This window comes from Semicossyphus pulcher, unplaced genomic scaffold, assembly GCF_022749685.1.
Source record: "Semicossyphus pulcher isolate SPU_LCO1_2020_fin unplaced genomic scaffold, fSemPul1.0.p SCAF_6, whole genome shotgun sequence".
NCBI lineage: Eukaryota > Metazoa > Chordata > Actinopteri > Labriformes > Labridae > Semicossyphus > Semicossyphus pulcher.
Window position 1 is genome coordinate 6,550,757 of NW_027211737.1, and position 15,617 is coordinate 6,566,373.

General features: G+C 40.7%; 1 protein-coding gene across 1 annotated transcript in view; it reads left to right on the forward strand.

Moving 5' to 3' along the window:
* Window positions 1-15,617, forward strand: part of LOC138609986 (metal transporter CNNM4) — a 60,716-nt gene extending 45,099 nt beyond the window's left edge. Inside the window, exons 6-7 of the mRNA XM_069682678.1 lie at window positions 9,747-9,925; window positions 10,545-15,617. Coding sequence (XP_069538779.1) covers window positions 9,747-9,925; window positions 10,545-10,802 — 437 coding nt within the window. The 3' untranslated portion in view covers window positions 10,803-15,617. The remainder of the gene's footprint in view (window positions 1-9,746; window positions 9,926-10,544) is intronic.

The following is a 15,617-nucleotide window of genomic DNA, read 5'->3' on the forward strand; positions in this document are numbered from 1 at the left end:
TGTCCTTTTTTTCTCCTCCTCTCCTCTCCTCTCCTCTCCTCTCCTCTCCTTACCCCTCTTGTCTCTTCTCCTTTCATCTCCTCTGCTCTCCTCTCCTCTTCAAAGTATTACTGCCTTCATCATTAACCCAATATCCCTTCCTACCTTGTTTAAATGCCTCTGCTGCCACCTTGTGGTGAAATGTCAGAGTAAAGCCGCCTCTTGTGTCAAAATGTGAAGTTGACCAGAGACAAGGACGTCTGAAGTAACCAGAATTTGTACTTTTCAGGTCCATCAGTTATCCTGGTTATTTTATTGATTGAAAAAAGGTTAATCTATTTTAAGAACATGAAATTATACAAGAGGCAACACATGTTGTGTCTTATTTCACCTCCAATCAAAGTGCATTATATCATCATGTCCTCCAGCAGCTCGAGAGCACATGGTGATGTTTGCGTGGCTGCAGCCCACACACTTAAACTGAAAACTTAAAGTCAGTTTGACCAACTGCTTAAACAGCAAATACAATTTACAACTGAACACATGCCAGCTCTCTGCAGGACTCTTGATGTTATTATTAGTCTTTACTGAACACAGACCGCGCACAAACACATTCATCCTAAAATAGGAACAGATGATTTAAGACAGATTTAGCCGTTAGCATTTTTCCATCTGCAGCCTCTGGGGAGGCAAACACATCCTCTCTGTTCACAGACAAGGACACAGTCAGATCCACAAACACACGTCAGCACATGAATACGAACAACTCAGAACAGTTTTAAATTCTCAGTTGGAAACATATTACAATAACATACTGATGCCAGAGTATTCTTATTTTGTCAAAGAGAATAAAAAAGAAGAAAAAGCAGCAGATGAGGTTACTTTCCTCCTAAAGTTAGGCCACATGTATTCACAGTATTTGTTAGATTATCTGGAGGGCTGAATTGACTTCAAACCAGTTTATTGACGATATATTTCCTGTGATACACTCATGTTTGCTCCATGGAGCTTATAACGAACACTAATATTTCCTTTTGAATATGTCTGAGTAAACGTGCACACACAGTCAAACGTCTTTGACACACACTCATGCACCTACTTTCTTGTGGTAGAGAATGTGTTTGGTAAATCAGTTAATTTTCATTTAAAAAGTCCCAGAAAGGAAAATGAGCTTTTTGTTCTGATCTCAGAACCAGAGTCTTTTTGTTTTATTCAGGAAGCTAAAACGCTTCAGAGGGAGGCTCTTAAATTACATCTGTGCATCCCTCACTTCCATCTTTTCCTTGCATCTTAGTCCCTCCCTCGGGATGCACAGAGAGACGCGAAGAAACCACAGGAGAAGAAATGACATGATGAAATGTGTTTTTAAGAGACACGAGACGTCCCATCATCTCTGGTGGGAAGACGCAAGGAAAAGACACAAGTGAGGGATGCAATTTAAGAGACCTGAGTTCCAGCCAATAACTGATATCCAATAAGGGGGCGTTTCAGCCAGTGAAAGACGTCCGTGGAGGCTCTCGTGTATCCTCGCTCCTCGGAGTAGTAGTAAGCTCTTTGGGACGGTCCTCAATATGACGGATCCGAAACTACTTCCGGATCGAGGAGCGAGAAAATATCAAATAAAAGACTTTAGATCCAGCCCATGTGTTGGATGGGGGAAGCTGATTTTACTGATGACCTTTGAACTCCTCCTTCCTCTCCTCTCTGTCTCTTTTTCTCTCGAGCACTTCCATCCCCTTAAAGAGAAAAAGTCGCTCTTGTCTTTTTCTCTCTCAAAGCTTTCTCTTGTTGACATTCAGCTGTCAACGTGTCTGTCTGCTGTCACATTCATCTCTCCGCTCATGTCTCAGTTGATTTGTCAGGCTCTTCTGGGTCTTCTACTCTCTGTACAGTTTGTTTTATCCCACTGAATTTGACTTATGATGTCGGAATTTTTGCTCCCGCCATGTGTGACGACTTCTATGACGGGCTGTGTGACGGGGACCAAACACAGACCAGGATATCAAACACAATATTTCAGAGGTGCAGACTGAAATGTGTCCTCAGCGCTGAGCTCAGAACTCCTGAAGCTGAATCCCTCTCTTTCTATTGTTTTTATCGTAACACTTAACAGCTTCTCCTCCAGGTGCTTCAGGTAGAGAGGAAGACATTTGTATCTTTTTTCCGCCTTTCACCAGCGACATTCTCCCATTTCATCTTCAGAAGCAGCTCAGTAACAACCATCTCTCCTGTAATCTAACATGGGATGTTCTCGGAGCAGCTGTGGGTTTTTTTTTTTTTTGCATGACCTCGCTCGAGATCTGTCTCTCTGTCTCCAACTGTGTCACTCACTTTCCATCCCTCCTCCCCTCCTTCATCCCCCTCCTCCCTCTGTCCTGTGGATTGCCTCCTCCTTCCTCCTCCCTCTTCTCCTCTCAGTGGCTGCACCTCGTCCTCGTCTCCTCTCCTTTAAGAGGTTTTCTCTGTTCTCTCGGTTGCCAGGTAAACTCCGGCATGTCTGGGTCATTTAACAAGGACGGGCGGGGCTGTGGGGTGGGTGTGTGGGCGGGGCCTGGCTGTGATTCGCCAGGTGTGACTTTGACACTTTTGTATATTTTATGTCTCAAAAATCTATTAAAGGGTAAATTAGCGCCTGACTCAGAGGGCAGACAACTGCTGTTGCACTGCTCTTTATCGATTAAAACAATGAATAATGGTTGCACCTTTATTTAAAACAAGCAATGCATGAAAAACCGGCTGTGACATCACTGATTACACTGCAGCCAAAGGTGCAACATGTTCTAAGGCTTCAGCAGGGCAGCAGCAGTCATTGCTCTTTGAGTACAGCAAATACTCATAGAATGACAGCTGCTTTTTGGCAGATGAGCTCTTTTTTCAAACAATTTGCCTGTAAACTGCAGATTACATGAGGAGGAGGAGGCGGCAGTGCAGAGGCGGTGAGTCCGTCTATTATCAGCAAACACGTGTAGGCGTAGGTGAGCGCTCGCGTTACTTTACGGCACGAATTTGAATTTCTTTGTCACGAAGGGAAGACTCTGGCAGAAAGTGGAGTGGTGATGGTCTTCATATTGGTTTCTCCATTTGGAATAAACTCTCTCATTTAAGCCTGATACAAAGGCAAAGTCAGTATTAAAGCAATAATGCCCCGCAACGTGTGCATTAGTAGAAATAAATGAACGACGTGAAGGCCAGATTATGCATTAATTTAACGAACAGAAAATTTTACTCAAACTTCTATGTAGATGTTCATTCTGTGGAATTAATGAAAGACGTTTGCTGTGTTCGAAATCGGATACTGTATACTACATACTACTGACTGTGTTCGGCGGTATGTGGCACGGAGCTGTTCAAATTTATTTTGCAGTACGCAACCCCAGCTGTCAGTCTCTGGTTTTGGAAAGCGGAAGTAAACAAGAGCCCGCCAACAGCAAAAAGCTGCTTCTTTAGCTACAGCGCCCCCTTCTGCTGCTGTCTGCCATTTCAACTGCTGTTGTGACGTTCCAGCGCTTTGCATTGTGGGATACAGTAGCCGAGGTAGACTGGTTCGGGTATTTTTGCCGTACTGTAAATGTTGCTTTTGTTTGCATACCACATACGACATTTAGGCCAAATCATTATGTACTGCTAGTGTGGTATGACAGCTCGAACACAGCCATGGAGTAGAGGTGGGAATTGCAGAGTTACTCACGATAAGATACATGGCCCACGATAACGATAATACCACGATACAGCGTTTCTGCGATAATTGATATATTGCAAAACAATCACATAATTGATACATCACGATATGTGATTAACTGAGGAATACAAAATGCCCCTAAAAAGTCTGTATGTATTATTCACTGCACTCGGGTGTCAGTTTCACAGATGTTGACACAAATTGAGATGATGCAGTGACTCAAATTGGCAGGGAGATCTGTTTAGAGCGCTGCATTTTTCTTTAATTAAAATATCGATATTTGGCGCCAGCGATACGATAATTGTATCACAGCAGTCAGGACCAAGATATATTGCAATATCGATGTTTTGGCCCACACCTGACATGGAAACCAAACAGCACACTAATTATTAAGAGACAATATTACTGTAACTTCTATTTAGGCGTCCACTATCAGAAATGAATGGACACCCTGCAGCAAATCAGAATTGAGTATTCACCAAGACCATGGTAGAGTATCACTTATCACAGTGTTGTAGAAAAGTCAGCCAGTAACTAAAAACAAACAGTAATAAAAAAGAGCAGAGTTCAGTCAGACAACTCACGTTGTTATAGTTTGAAATGTTTATTTCAGCAGCAGAACATAGCTCGTGTTTGCCGTCGTTGGTCCGACCTCATCACTCCTCACAGATTTATTTTACATGCAGAAATCTGAGGAGTGATGAGATCGTATCTTAAATCTGGGTGCGGGTGGAAAGTCAGAGCGCAGTACTGGTGTAGGGCAGCGGTGGCAATGGCAGAGCTTAAATAGATGCTAAATTAATGACGCATGTCAAGAATGAAATCAGTGCAGCTCGAGATGTCTGCCTGAACTAGCTCGCAGGCGTCGCTCCATTTTTGCTATTACAGACTTTGTCCAAAAGAGAGCACGCATTAGTAACGTTTTAACGTCTGTGAAAAGTTGCGCTCAGTATAAGTGATGAGTCGATTGTGAGAAATATAATCACTAACACTTTGATTAATCATATTAGTCATTTATTAAACAGAAAGTGAAATGTGAGTATTTTGCTGCTTTTTATAATTTTCTGTGAAAGTAAACTATAAAAAAAAAAAATTAAAGACCAAATTTAAACAATAAAATAATCTGTGGATAATTCTGTAAGGAAAATCGTCCCTGTTATCAGACTTTATAAACTCCCAAATACCTGTGTGTAAAAGTCTGCCATTGGATGGCTATTTCAAGTATAGGTCTCCCACGTCTCTCTATCCTTATATGTAAGTCTTTTAATGCTTCTTGTGGAGTTTTTTTTTTCTCCAGGAATTGAGTCATTTAATTCCAGGATTTGCCTCCTATACGCAAATGTATCAACAAAACAAATTCCCTCACGCCACTGTTTTGCAATGAAACTGTCGCTGATCAAGACGACCCTGATTTGCTGAAAGATAAACAAAAAACTCAGAGCATATTTATTCCCTGTTGTGTGGGATTATAATGAGTTAAGCCAGATCGTACACAGCACTACAGTATGAGCATATGCATGCTACAGAACAGAAGTATAATAGAGGAGACCCAGTGGTGGCCCAGAACATGTTGCAAAGTAATAATCAAAGAGCTTATCTGCCAGAATGTGAGCACGGTTCTTGAACTCGCAGGCACTCGGGGACAGAAAATGATCACATGACATCTCTAAGATAAAATGGAGAGGGATCGGACAACATCATGGGACCCCCTCGAGGGGCTCAGCTGCTCGAGCGACTTTGAATACATCCTAATAGCTTCAGATGGTTCCACGCTCTGTTTGTTTTAAGGTCTTTTCACTTTTATATCCACAACAAGAGTGAAGGCAGGAAGTGGAGCTATTAAGATGCAGCTGTTTTATTTTAGTAATTGTTGTCCTATCCCTCGTCTTCATGGTGTACTTTAGTTTTCAAGACTTACAGGAATAATTGCTGAAGTAGATTGTAGCCCTTAGAGCACAATAACTAGTCAGTTTTTAGAAAATCATTACACCTTTAGCTTTGATATCTTTCCACCACTTAATCACAAATGCCCAGTTCCAAATGTGATCCCAGTACCCACCCACTTCCTGAATGAAACTGTTTTGATAACGGTATTTAAACTAAAGGGTGTGTGATCAGCGTAAAGGTGAGGATCACGGATTGGAACTGGGTCAATCACTTGTCCACTTTGATTTAAAAACACTAACTCACCCTGCGAGCAGCAGGTCACATGTAGAGGTTTGATTGCATTTAAACCCTCACAGGTTTTATTTTGAACTTGAAGATCCAGCAGGTCACTTTTCTGTTGATGTAATTGTAAAGCTGTATGATATGACGGATATAATAATGCAATGTAATTTACAATTTATGGGAATGGTCAGTTTTTGAGTCACTAGTTTAATTTTGACTGGAAAAAAAAAACATCAAGTCATGATGATGTGAAGTGTATGCGGGTCTGTACCCAACAAGGATGTTCTCTTGAGAACAGGATTTGTCAGCCAGGCTGTTTTTGCAACACTACAGTTCTGCAATAAAACTTTTGTGGGGCGCTGGTTCAGCTCAGTCAGTAGAGCAAGCGCCCCATGTACAGAGGCTACAGCCCTCCACGCAGCGGATGCAGGCTCGACTCCGGCCCTTTGCTGCATGTCATTCCCCACTCTCTTCTCCCAATACTGTACATGTCTACATGTACACAGGTATTTTTTAAAACGTACCTTTTCCCTGTGTTATGGCCTTCCGTTCACACACCTTCACTGAAAATTGATTTTCTAAAACTCAAACCAGGGTGAAGACTTTTAGAAACTAATTTCCACGGAGACGTGTAGACGGGGTAAACAGCTTTTTGGCTCGTGTCGTCAGGCTGTGCGCCGGTAGCTCCTTTGTGAGGCATCACCAATGAGGTGACATTCCTTCCAAAATGACGGACGTGACAAAAACAGCGATGCTTCTAACCTCGCTAACAGGACTTTTACATGTTTACACATATATGTACAGTTACTCATCCACTATATTGATATATCAGCCCCCTTCCTCGATGCGCCATTGCAGTCTGCCATGTAGTCTTCCGGCAATAGATTTTTTCAGACTTTTAAATGCCTGCGATTTTCTTTCTTCTTTGCATGACCGGGTTATATCGCCTCCTGTTGGAGTGGCATTCTTATGACAGTGTTTCTGTTGTGTTACGTAACGGCGCTGTGGTGGAACTGCAATGTAAGGGTTTAAGCATCTGTTAGTATTAAATGTTTGGCTAAATTAATCAGGACAGAGGTCGACTCAGCAGCCTTTGCTGTGAATTTATGGGTTAAGGCAGCTCTTTTCACATATAAATTATAAGCCTACAGTCAAAGGTCTTCTCTATCCAGATGTATTAATCAGGTGGAGCTACAAAAATTATTGAAACTATTAAATTAAAATTAAAGTATGCATACCTGCTTTTAAAGTCATGTAAACAGCAAATTGCACTGATTGAAATATATATTCAGAGCGTGTTTACACTCTCTCACAAGTATACAGGACATAGCAGAACCCTGGTAGTCTGTAACGTGGACACTAAAAGCTACATTGTAGCTAAAACGGCTAAATAAGAGTTTTACATCAGATTTAAGTCGACAGGATCAAAATAAAGAAAAGTTGCCTGCTGGATCTTAAAAGTCAATGTTTTGTTTATCAACATAATAAACATTGTCTCATGACTAAGTGAAATCTAACTACTAACTATGAATTAGTTGTAGCTATCCAAGATTAACTAGCTAGCTTAATTCCATGAAAGCTAACACAGTTGACGTGTCCAGGTAAAACAGTTTCCTATGACTCACTGAGGCCCCCTGCTGGACGACTCGCACTTACCGGTAATAACACACAGCTGGTAAAGAGCATGAGTGTGGTGTGTGTGTGTGTGTGTGTGTGTGTTTGTGTGTGTGGCACATTTTGAGAGGATTGTTTCGTTTGGATTGCATGCCCTAATAAAAACTGAACTAAACTGTCAGCTGGTCGACACCCATGGATGTTAGTCATTGTGGTTTCAGTATTGTGGTTGTAGTATTCAGCATGGATCAGAGGTGGAAAATAACCAGCTAAAGGGGGACGTGTTATTAAGTGTTATTGTTATCAAGAATCTGTCAACAACTATGACTAACAGTTCTACAGTAACTGATGAAACTGTCAGATGTAACCTGCTGAAAGTCGAGCCGGCTGTTTTGATTTGACTAAAAACCTGGGCTGTGTTTGGTTCAGTATTTTCTTGTAGATGTTAACCTCCTGTATATCCCCCTCAAAATGAAAACATAGCAATTTTTTTAAGGTTTCAGTTGTTTAATCAAAAGCTGAAATGATTTGTCACTTAATTTATTAGGACAATTAAACAACAACAATGTATATATAATTTAAATAATCATTTTAGACACTTTTCAGGCAAAAATGTCCAAAATTTGCTGTCCCTGGCCTCATCAATGGGTCATATTTATTTAATTTTCTCTGTTTTATATCACTGAAAGTTTAATTTCTTTGGACTTTGGATTGTTAATCGTAAATAATGAGACATTTTTTATTATTTAATCCTAAAATAAACAACTACTGTCTAAAAAACGATCAAAAATGACATCCTGCTAAGACTTCTACCTGCATCATTTTATCACCTCTTTTGTAAAATGTTCAAAAAGTCAACAAATACTGTACGTTTATACTACACGTAACATGTCATAGTAGAAGCCAGAGATTTGGAATTGAGACTTGGTGACTTGGAATCGAGTCGACTCGGGTCACTGTTTTGATGACTTGCGAGTTGACTTGACAAAAAAATAAATGACTTGAGACTCGACTTGACTTGAGGCATGATGACTCGATGACTTGTGTGTGTTCATAAGTTTGAATGTTAGCTGTTAAATATAAAATGATAAAATTCAATGTTGTCAAGTTTCTGTCTAACTATCAAGTATGTACGCAGCGCAAACTGGGAATCATGATTGGACGACTCAAAAAGCTCCCTTATGTGATTGTCATGATTGGATGACTGGCTGTCAGTCAAACTCCTCGATTTGGCAACACGCAACATCAAAGCCCCTAAATAGAAGCCTCATCAGTCGTACTCGTTACTACTCAATACTGTCTCAGAGCAGACCATCATCATGGCTGCGTCTGTGCCGAGATAATACAGATACAATTCACTGTCATACTTTTTGAACAGGTTATATAAACTGGCAAATAATATCATTATTAGACAAACTAATAACACCTTGTCTTTTTTCTTTATAAAGACCGATACTACAGGTCAGAGTGCTGCATCTTGGGTGGAAAAAAAGTGACTTGACTCGGGACTTGACTTGCCTTAACTAAGGACTCGACTTGACTTGACATAACCTGTGACTCGACTTGACTCGCTCAAGAAAAAGTGACTCGAGACTTGCTTGAGACTTGGACCAAATGACTTAAGACTTACTTGAGATTTGAGCAAAGACGACTTGGTCACAACACTGGTAGAAGCTGTTGGAGACTTTCTACATAACACTCTTGTCATGCGGGTGTGTATCATGTGTACATCATTGAATATTGTCTCCACCTTTGTTATTGCATCTTGCCCTGACCAACAGTCAATGAAATGCTTTATTTAGTCGTATCTGTAAGTGAGTGATAAGTTTGAGGCATCACTTTTATCTCATACTGAGTCACTGCTTGTTAAGCTGTTGGAAAGTTTTGTATGTCACCACCTCTGGGTGTGAGGCAGGCACCACGTTGCTGCTGTGATAGTGAAACAAAGGGTATGTACAGTCGAGAGACAACTGAACTTTAACCCCAATAACCTTTTTTTTTAGCTCCCTCTGTGCCTGTCGCACTCACAGATTTAACTTTCATTTGTTTGTGCATCCATGTATCATTAATTATTCATACATATCATTAATATTAACCTGCATTTGTACCTACACTGCATCTTGTGCTGTCCAGGTCGTACATTGATCTGTGTCTCCATCATAGAAAGATTGAATCAAAAGATGGCTTTGATTATTAGTGTACCACCCAAACTCCAGCTCTCTGTAGTGACAAAAACTGTATCCTATTACATGTCTTTTAAATGCTAACAGAATAAACCTTTCTTTGTTTGCGTGTGTGTTTGCAGAGTTTCGTTCGCCCTCCCACCTCAGCGGGTTGAACCGCACGGCCTCTCTGAGCGGAGCTGACCGGACGGAGTCGCTCTCTGTCAGCGGCAGCAACAGCCAGCTCAACAACAGCATGCCCTCGCAGCAGTACACACCCGACTTCTACGTCCGAGCTCTCACAGACCTTCAGTTTGTCAAGGTGGGTTATCAATCTTAATGAAAAAAGACATAAGCTGCTAGTACGCTGTGGAGGTCTCTGACAGCCAGAAGCTCCTGAAGCTCTCTATCTCTCCAGTTTGCAGACATCTTTGCTGTTGTCGTGATGTAAATTATCCTTCTTCTTCAACCTCAGATCTTTTTATTCATCCTGTTGTGTGCCGCTCTTCTGGTTTCACACCGGTCACATGATTTAAAAGTCACCACCCTGCCCACACGGTAAATGCTCTTGACTATTACCTGCTGCGTGCTCACATCGGCTCACCCAGACTTTGCACACACAGAGGCTGGCAGGAAAAAGTCTGCACAAAGTCGGGGTGAATAATTCGCCCGTTTGCGCTCCCATATGTAGCCCTCCTAGACAATGTTGGAAATGGTGGGGTTTCTTAAAGGGACATAGCCGACTGAGTCGTTTCAGGCAGAGGCTGTATGAGGGCCTGCACAGAGCACCAGAGTGAGAAAAAAGAGGAGTTTTTACTGTAAATTATGATAAGCTACTCCACAGGTATCACAGAGTGAAACATGAAGCTTGAAATTAGCATAATACTCCCCCTTTAAAGTGAAACACTTGATGCATTACCCTTTTCTCCTCTGTCCCTCAGATCACAAAAGCCCAGTACCAGAACGGCCTGATGGCGTCCCGTCTGGACAGCACGCCTCAGTCCCCGGAGAGTGGCCACAACATGGCCCGCCTGGATCAGACCACTCCCCCCGCTACCGCCAACACCACCATCACGGACCTGGGAGCAGACTCCATCCCGACGGAGAACGGGCCGGACGAAACGACGCTCCTCCTCCTCAACGAGCAGAACTCCCCACACACAGCCAACCACCACAGCCAGCTGGAGAACAGCATCTGACCCAACTTCGTAGGCGATTCTGCTACGTTTGCACGCATGCACTACTACGCTCGAATGTATGCTGAGGAGGGGAGGAGTGTGTATGTATGTGTCAGTGTGTGTGAGTGTGAGTGAGGGGGATGCAAATACACGCTTTTGCACAGCTGGCAAAGCATACAGAGACAAGCCATGTGCGTGCATATTGTGTAAATATGCAAGGATTTCACAAAACACACATGTGCAAACATGCCAAAGTGTATGTTTCCCATCATAAACAGACTCAAACCCAACACTCATTTATGGTAGAAAGGAGTATCTGTGTGTGTGTGTGTGTGTGTGTGTGTGTGTGCGTGTGTGTGTGCGTGTGTGTGTACGTGTGTGTGTGTGTGTGTGTGTGTACGTGTGTGTACATCCTTATTGTATTAAAGGACGACAAACATCTGAAGGACCTGCTTGTCTGGACCAGAAAGCTCCTCCTTGTCTCGCCCACTTTTTCTGTGATTTGCGAGTTTCTTCCTCTGTGTGTGTGTGTGTGTGTGTGTGTGTGTGTGTGTGTGTGTGTGTTTTTAAATGTGTGTGTGTTGCTTTCAATGTCTTGTCCCTAATCAGAGACTCAGGGAGACCCCCCCCCCCCCACACCCCTCTGGATGCCGCATGTGTAGCAGCCTGCCTCCCCTCCTTGACATCCATACAGCTAGAAGACAAAGATGACCCGAGCATGTCAGCGGAGTCCAAACAAAGTAATATATGTTCCTTAAGAATCTAATATGAGATATTTATTGATGAATTCTGCGTGAGGACGGATACACGAGACTCCTACTGAGTCTTTTTTTTCCAGGCGGGGGAGGGAGCGAGGGGTTTGGGGCGGATTTATAAACAAATATCTATATTTTCCTTCTTGTTTCCTGGATAGAAGCAGTGATTAGCCCAGAGCCTTTTATCACAGAGCTGGTGATAGATAGACAGCCAGTCTGTGCCGTGATTAAGACAATCAATATGATCATTATGAATGTGTTAAATTAAATGTGTAGGGTACGTTAACTGAGGCCGACCCCCTTCTCTCTGTGAAATCTTTAATTTCTTCACTGATGACAGATCTGACGAGACAGTTCAGATAAAACGTGTAAGAATCGGTTTTCATAAGTGTGGCAGGTGTTTACTGACTTTATAAGAGAGGGTGGGTTGTGTGTGCGTATGTGCGTATGTTTGTGACCAAAATGGGCCGGGAACAGAAACCAAAAGAGGGAAGCTTGATCACATTCTGACCAGAAAATAGTAGAAAATCTGAGACTTTATTTATTGAGTTCGACGTGTGTGTGTGTGTTTGGTGTGTGTATATATCTTATGTCAAAAGGGGGGGTGAGAAATATGATTTTTATTTTGCCTCTTTATGAGATTTTACATGTTTAATGTTCCTTTGCATTCAGTGGTTATGTCTGGGTTTCCTTTTGTTTTTTAAATCAGATCTTTTGGTATTCTGTCAGACTGAACAGCCGACTTTAATATCCTTTTGTTGTTTGTGCTTCTGCAGCCAAACACACCGCTCAGCCCTGGTTACAGCCAGTTTAGTGGGAAACAAAGTTGTGTATTTTCTGATTATCACAAGGTTTGTTTTTTTTTCACAGAAATGCACACACTCCAGTTGTATTTTACTGTAGGGGAGATTTTAAAGGGAAAAAATCGATCCTAAAACTCATACATTTTGTGTCTTTTGAGGGATTTAATTTCTGTGGTGTTTCAGTTCTTCCTTTTTGTGTGTTTAATATACAACAAAGGTGAAAAGTGAATCATTCATCAGGTTTTTGTTCTGTAAACCAAAGAGAAACAGCTGCTTTCCATGGGACATCTACTGCAGAGACTGATTTCTAACACTAACTACATGTACCAGAACTCAGCCACATCAAGTATCGCCCCTGCTGTCACTTGTGTATCTTTGCTGCTTATTTTCAGTATCCCTACAGGTTTATTTTAACTGAACTTACATCAATCACAGGTGAATCCAACGAGTTTCCATCAGCTCTTTGAGTTAAGTTATGTTCTGGGAAGTGATCAAGAGTAGAGGTACAAAACACACTGTAGGGAAGAGGGTACACCAAAAACAATGTGATGTGACACTTAATTTAAAGCCACAGATCATCACAAATGGATGATTTTTCAGTTTGTGAACGTGGATTTTCTCACACCTTCAGATACTAAATCTCCAACACTGACACATGTTGAAATCACTAAATTCCACTTCTTACTTCAACTAAACAAACTACTGTAAAACTACTGAAGCCCCGTGTTCCTCCTGAAAGAGGAATTGAGAATCACTTTTATTTCTGTTTTAGCACGAATCTGAACACGGAACTTGAATAAATTATGACTTAATTTCTGTTTTCCAGTGAATTTGGTATAACTTGGTATTTCAAGGTTTTCACACTTTAAATGTCAAAAGAGCTTTGGAAAAAAACCAGAAACATTAAGCCTCGTCATGCTTCAGTAGGAGTCATTTTTCAGCAGAGCGATAATCAGAATACATATCGAGAATTTGTTTTATGGGCTGTCCTGGTGTTTATATCTATCAAACAATATGCCAATTATTTGTCTACAAGTTTCAATAATTTAAGAAGAATTCGATGCTTTGTCAGTCATTTCATTGTAATACTTCCAGTTTATTAAAGTCACGTTCAGTTTTTTTTAACTCTAACTTTGCAGGACAGTTTGGAGGCTTTCTCAGCTCGTGTCACACCACACACTGCCTTAATAACACTTCAGTTTGAGTCTCATTTACCCGATCCTTTAATACACTGCTGTACTGTCGCATGTATTATTATACGTTAATTATATTTAACAACACTAAAATCACAGCTTACTGGATTTAAATAATATGGGTTGTTGAGTTTAACTTTAGTGGGTGAAGCCAAGGATGCAGATAATTGTCTGAGCTGAAGTTACCTTATTAGCAAAGAGATAAATGACACCAAAAATGAAAAGTTAGTCCAAATAGGATTTAAAAAATAATAACTAAAATGTCCTGTTTTATGCAAAAGTTATTTTGATATCCGCTATAGTTACGCTTTTTGACTTGTAAGATATTTTGTGACCAAGGTTATGTGTAGGTTATGAGAGAATAAAACCTGCTCAACACAAATGTAACATTAAAAAATGGCTAGCTAGCTAACACCGGGGGCCTCCTAGCTCAGTTTATTTGCATTATGAAAAGCACCCACACTTTTCTGGGGTTTAGTTTTCTTATCATATGTCTAAGATAGTTAAGTTTCTATTGCACTGTATGGAAAAGTTTAGCAAAGAATATTTGTTTTGTTTTGTTAGCATTTGAGAACTACATCGTTCAGCAACAAGCTAACAGCTAGCATCATTTGTGACTTCAGCGATCTGAACAAGGATAAAGAAAAGAGTCAGAGCATTTTTTTTTTTACTAATTGAACATAATCTTAAAATGGATTCATGTGTTTTTTGCACATGTTGTCTGTGTTCAAAAAATGATTAAACTTTGCCTGGACCAAACTAAAGTTTCAATTTCACCTAGCTATGGTCAGCTATCACTAGCAGCCAGTGCTGTCTGTGTACATACTGGATTTAAGCATTGGTTTCTCCTCTTAGGAAACATTGCATGATTAAAGCCAGACAGCTGTGAGCTCACGTAAGACTGTTTATGGATAAGACCTGCTGCTGTCTTTTTTTCTTTTTTGTGTTGTGAACACTTTCTGACTCAATCACTGAGTCAGGTATGGAGTGCAGAGGTCAAATATGTGTTTTTTATTTCACAAGAATACTGGGATAAACAGCCATCTTTGTAATGTTAACAAAGACTTAGTCACGTATTAAGATCCAGTTCAGTAGCAAATACTTGATTATCTCATGAATAGGAACATGTTTAAGCTTTTTGAGGAAATCCCAGGGAGTGGAAGCGGGCTAAAAGTGATGAAACAGTTTTATTTTGAAAGGTATTTATGCACCAACCATATTAGACTATATTTATACATATTTTAACTCCACCAATGGGGTTTCTTCTATATTCAGCAGCTCTGCTTTTGAGATGTTTTCATTTAAAGATATTTTAAACAAAGAAAATTAAAACGGCCCAAAAACTTCTGCCATTCAAAATAAAAGCACTTTAGCAAGGACAGCAGTGTTTTCCCAAAATTTCTGGCTGGAGTTGCTGGCTCAGTCACTCGGATTTCATAAAAACGTCTTTAACATGACACTGCTTTTGTTTTTTCTCTACGCTGTCATGTCTCAGTCTTAGCTTGTCTGACACAGAAAGCTAAAGGAACTCAATGACTCACCGTTCTGTTGCCTTCACTGTCTTCTAACGACTGTACTGGATTATTTTTGTGCTCATTCCTGAATAATGTTTGACAAACACACACACACTCCCATTTCAAATGACTGTTTATGTTCATTTTTTTATGGCTGAGATTGTCGTTCGTATATGATTTCTGTTGGTGTTAATGTGTGTGCCTGGAGTACCCCCCTCACTTATTTTAAATTGTTCTGGGTTTGGGTTCTTTATGTGTGTGTGTGAAAGCCTGTGAATCATATCTGGTTATTTTTTGTACCTCAGAACACTGTCAGTAATTGTGGGAAACAACAACCTTTTTTTATTTGTTGTATGATTAGATTTGGGATCAGAGCGAATGGAGCGACCCGTGTTGTGTTTGAGGGAATAAACTGATTGTCCTTCATTCTCTCTGGCATGCTTTAACTTAAAAAACAACAACAACAACAACAGAGAAACAAGGTGTAAATACTGTTTTATAATTTCTGTCTTAATGAGTTTTGAAGATGAAGAAAGTTATTAATAAACCTGAGATATATTTCTCTATTGAC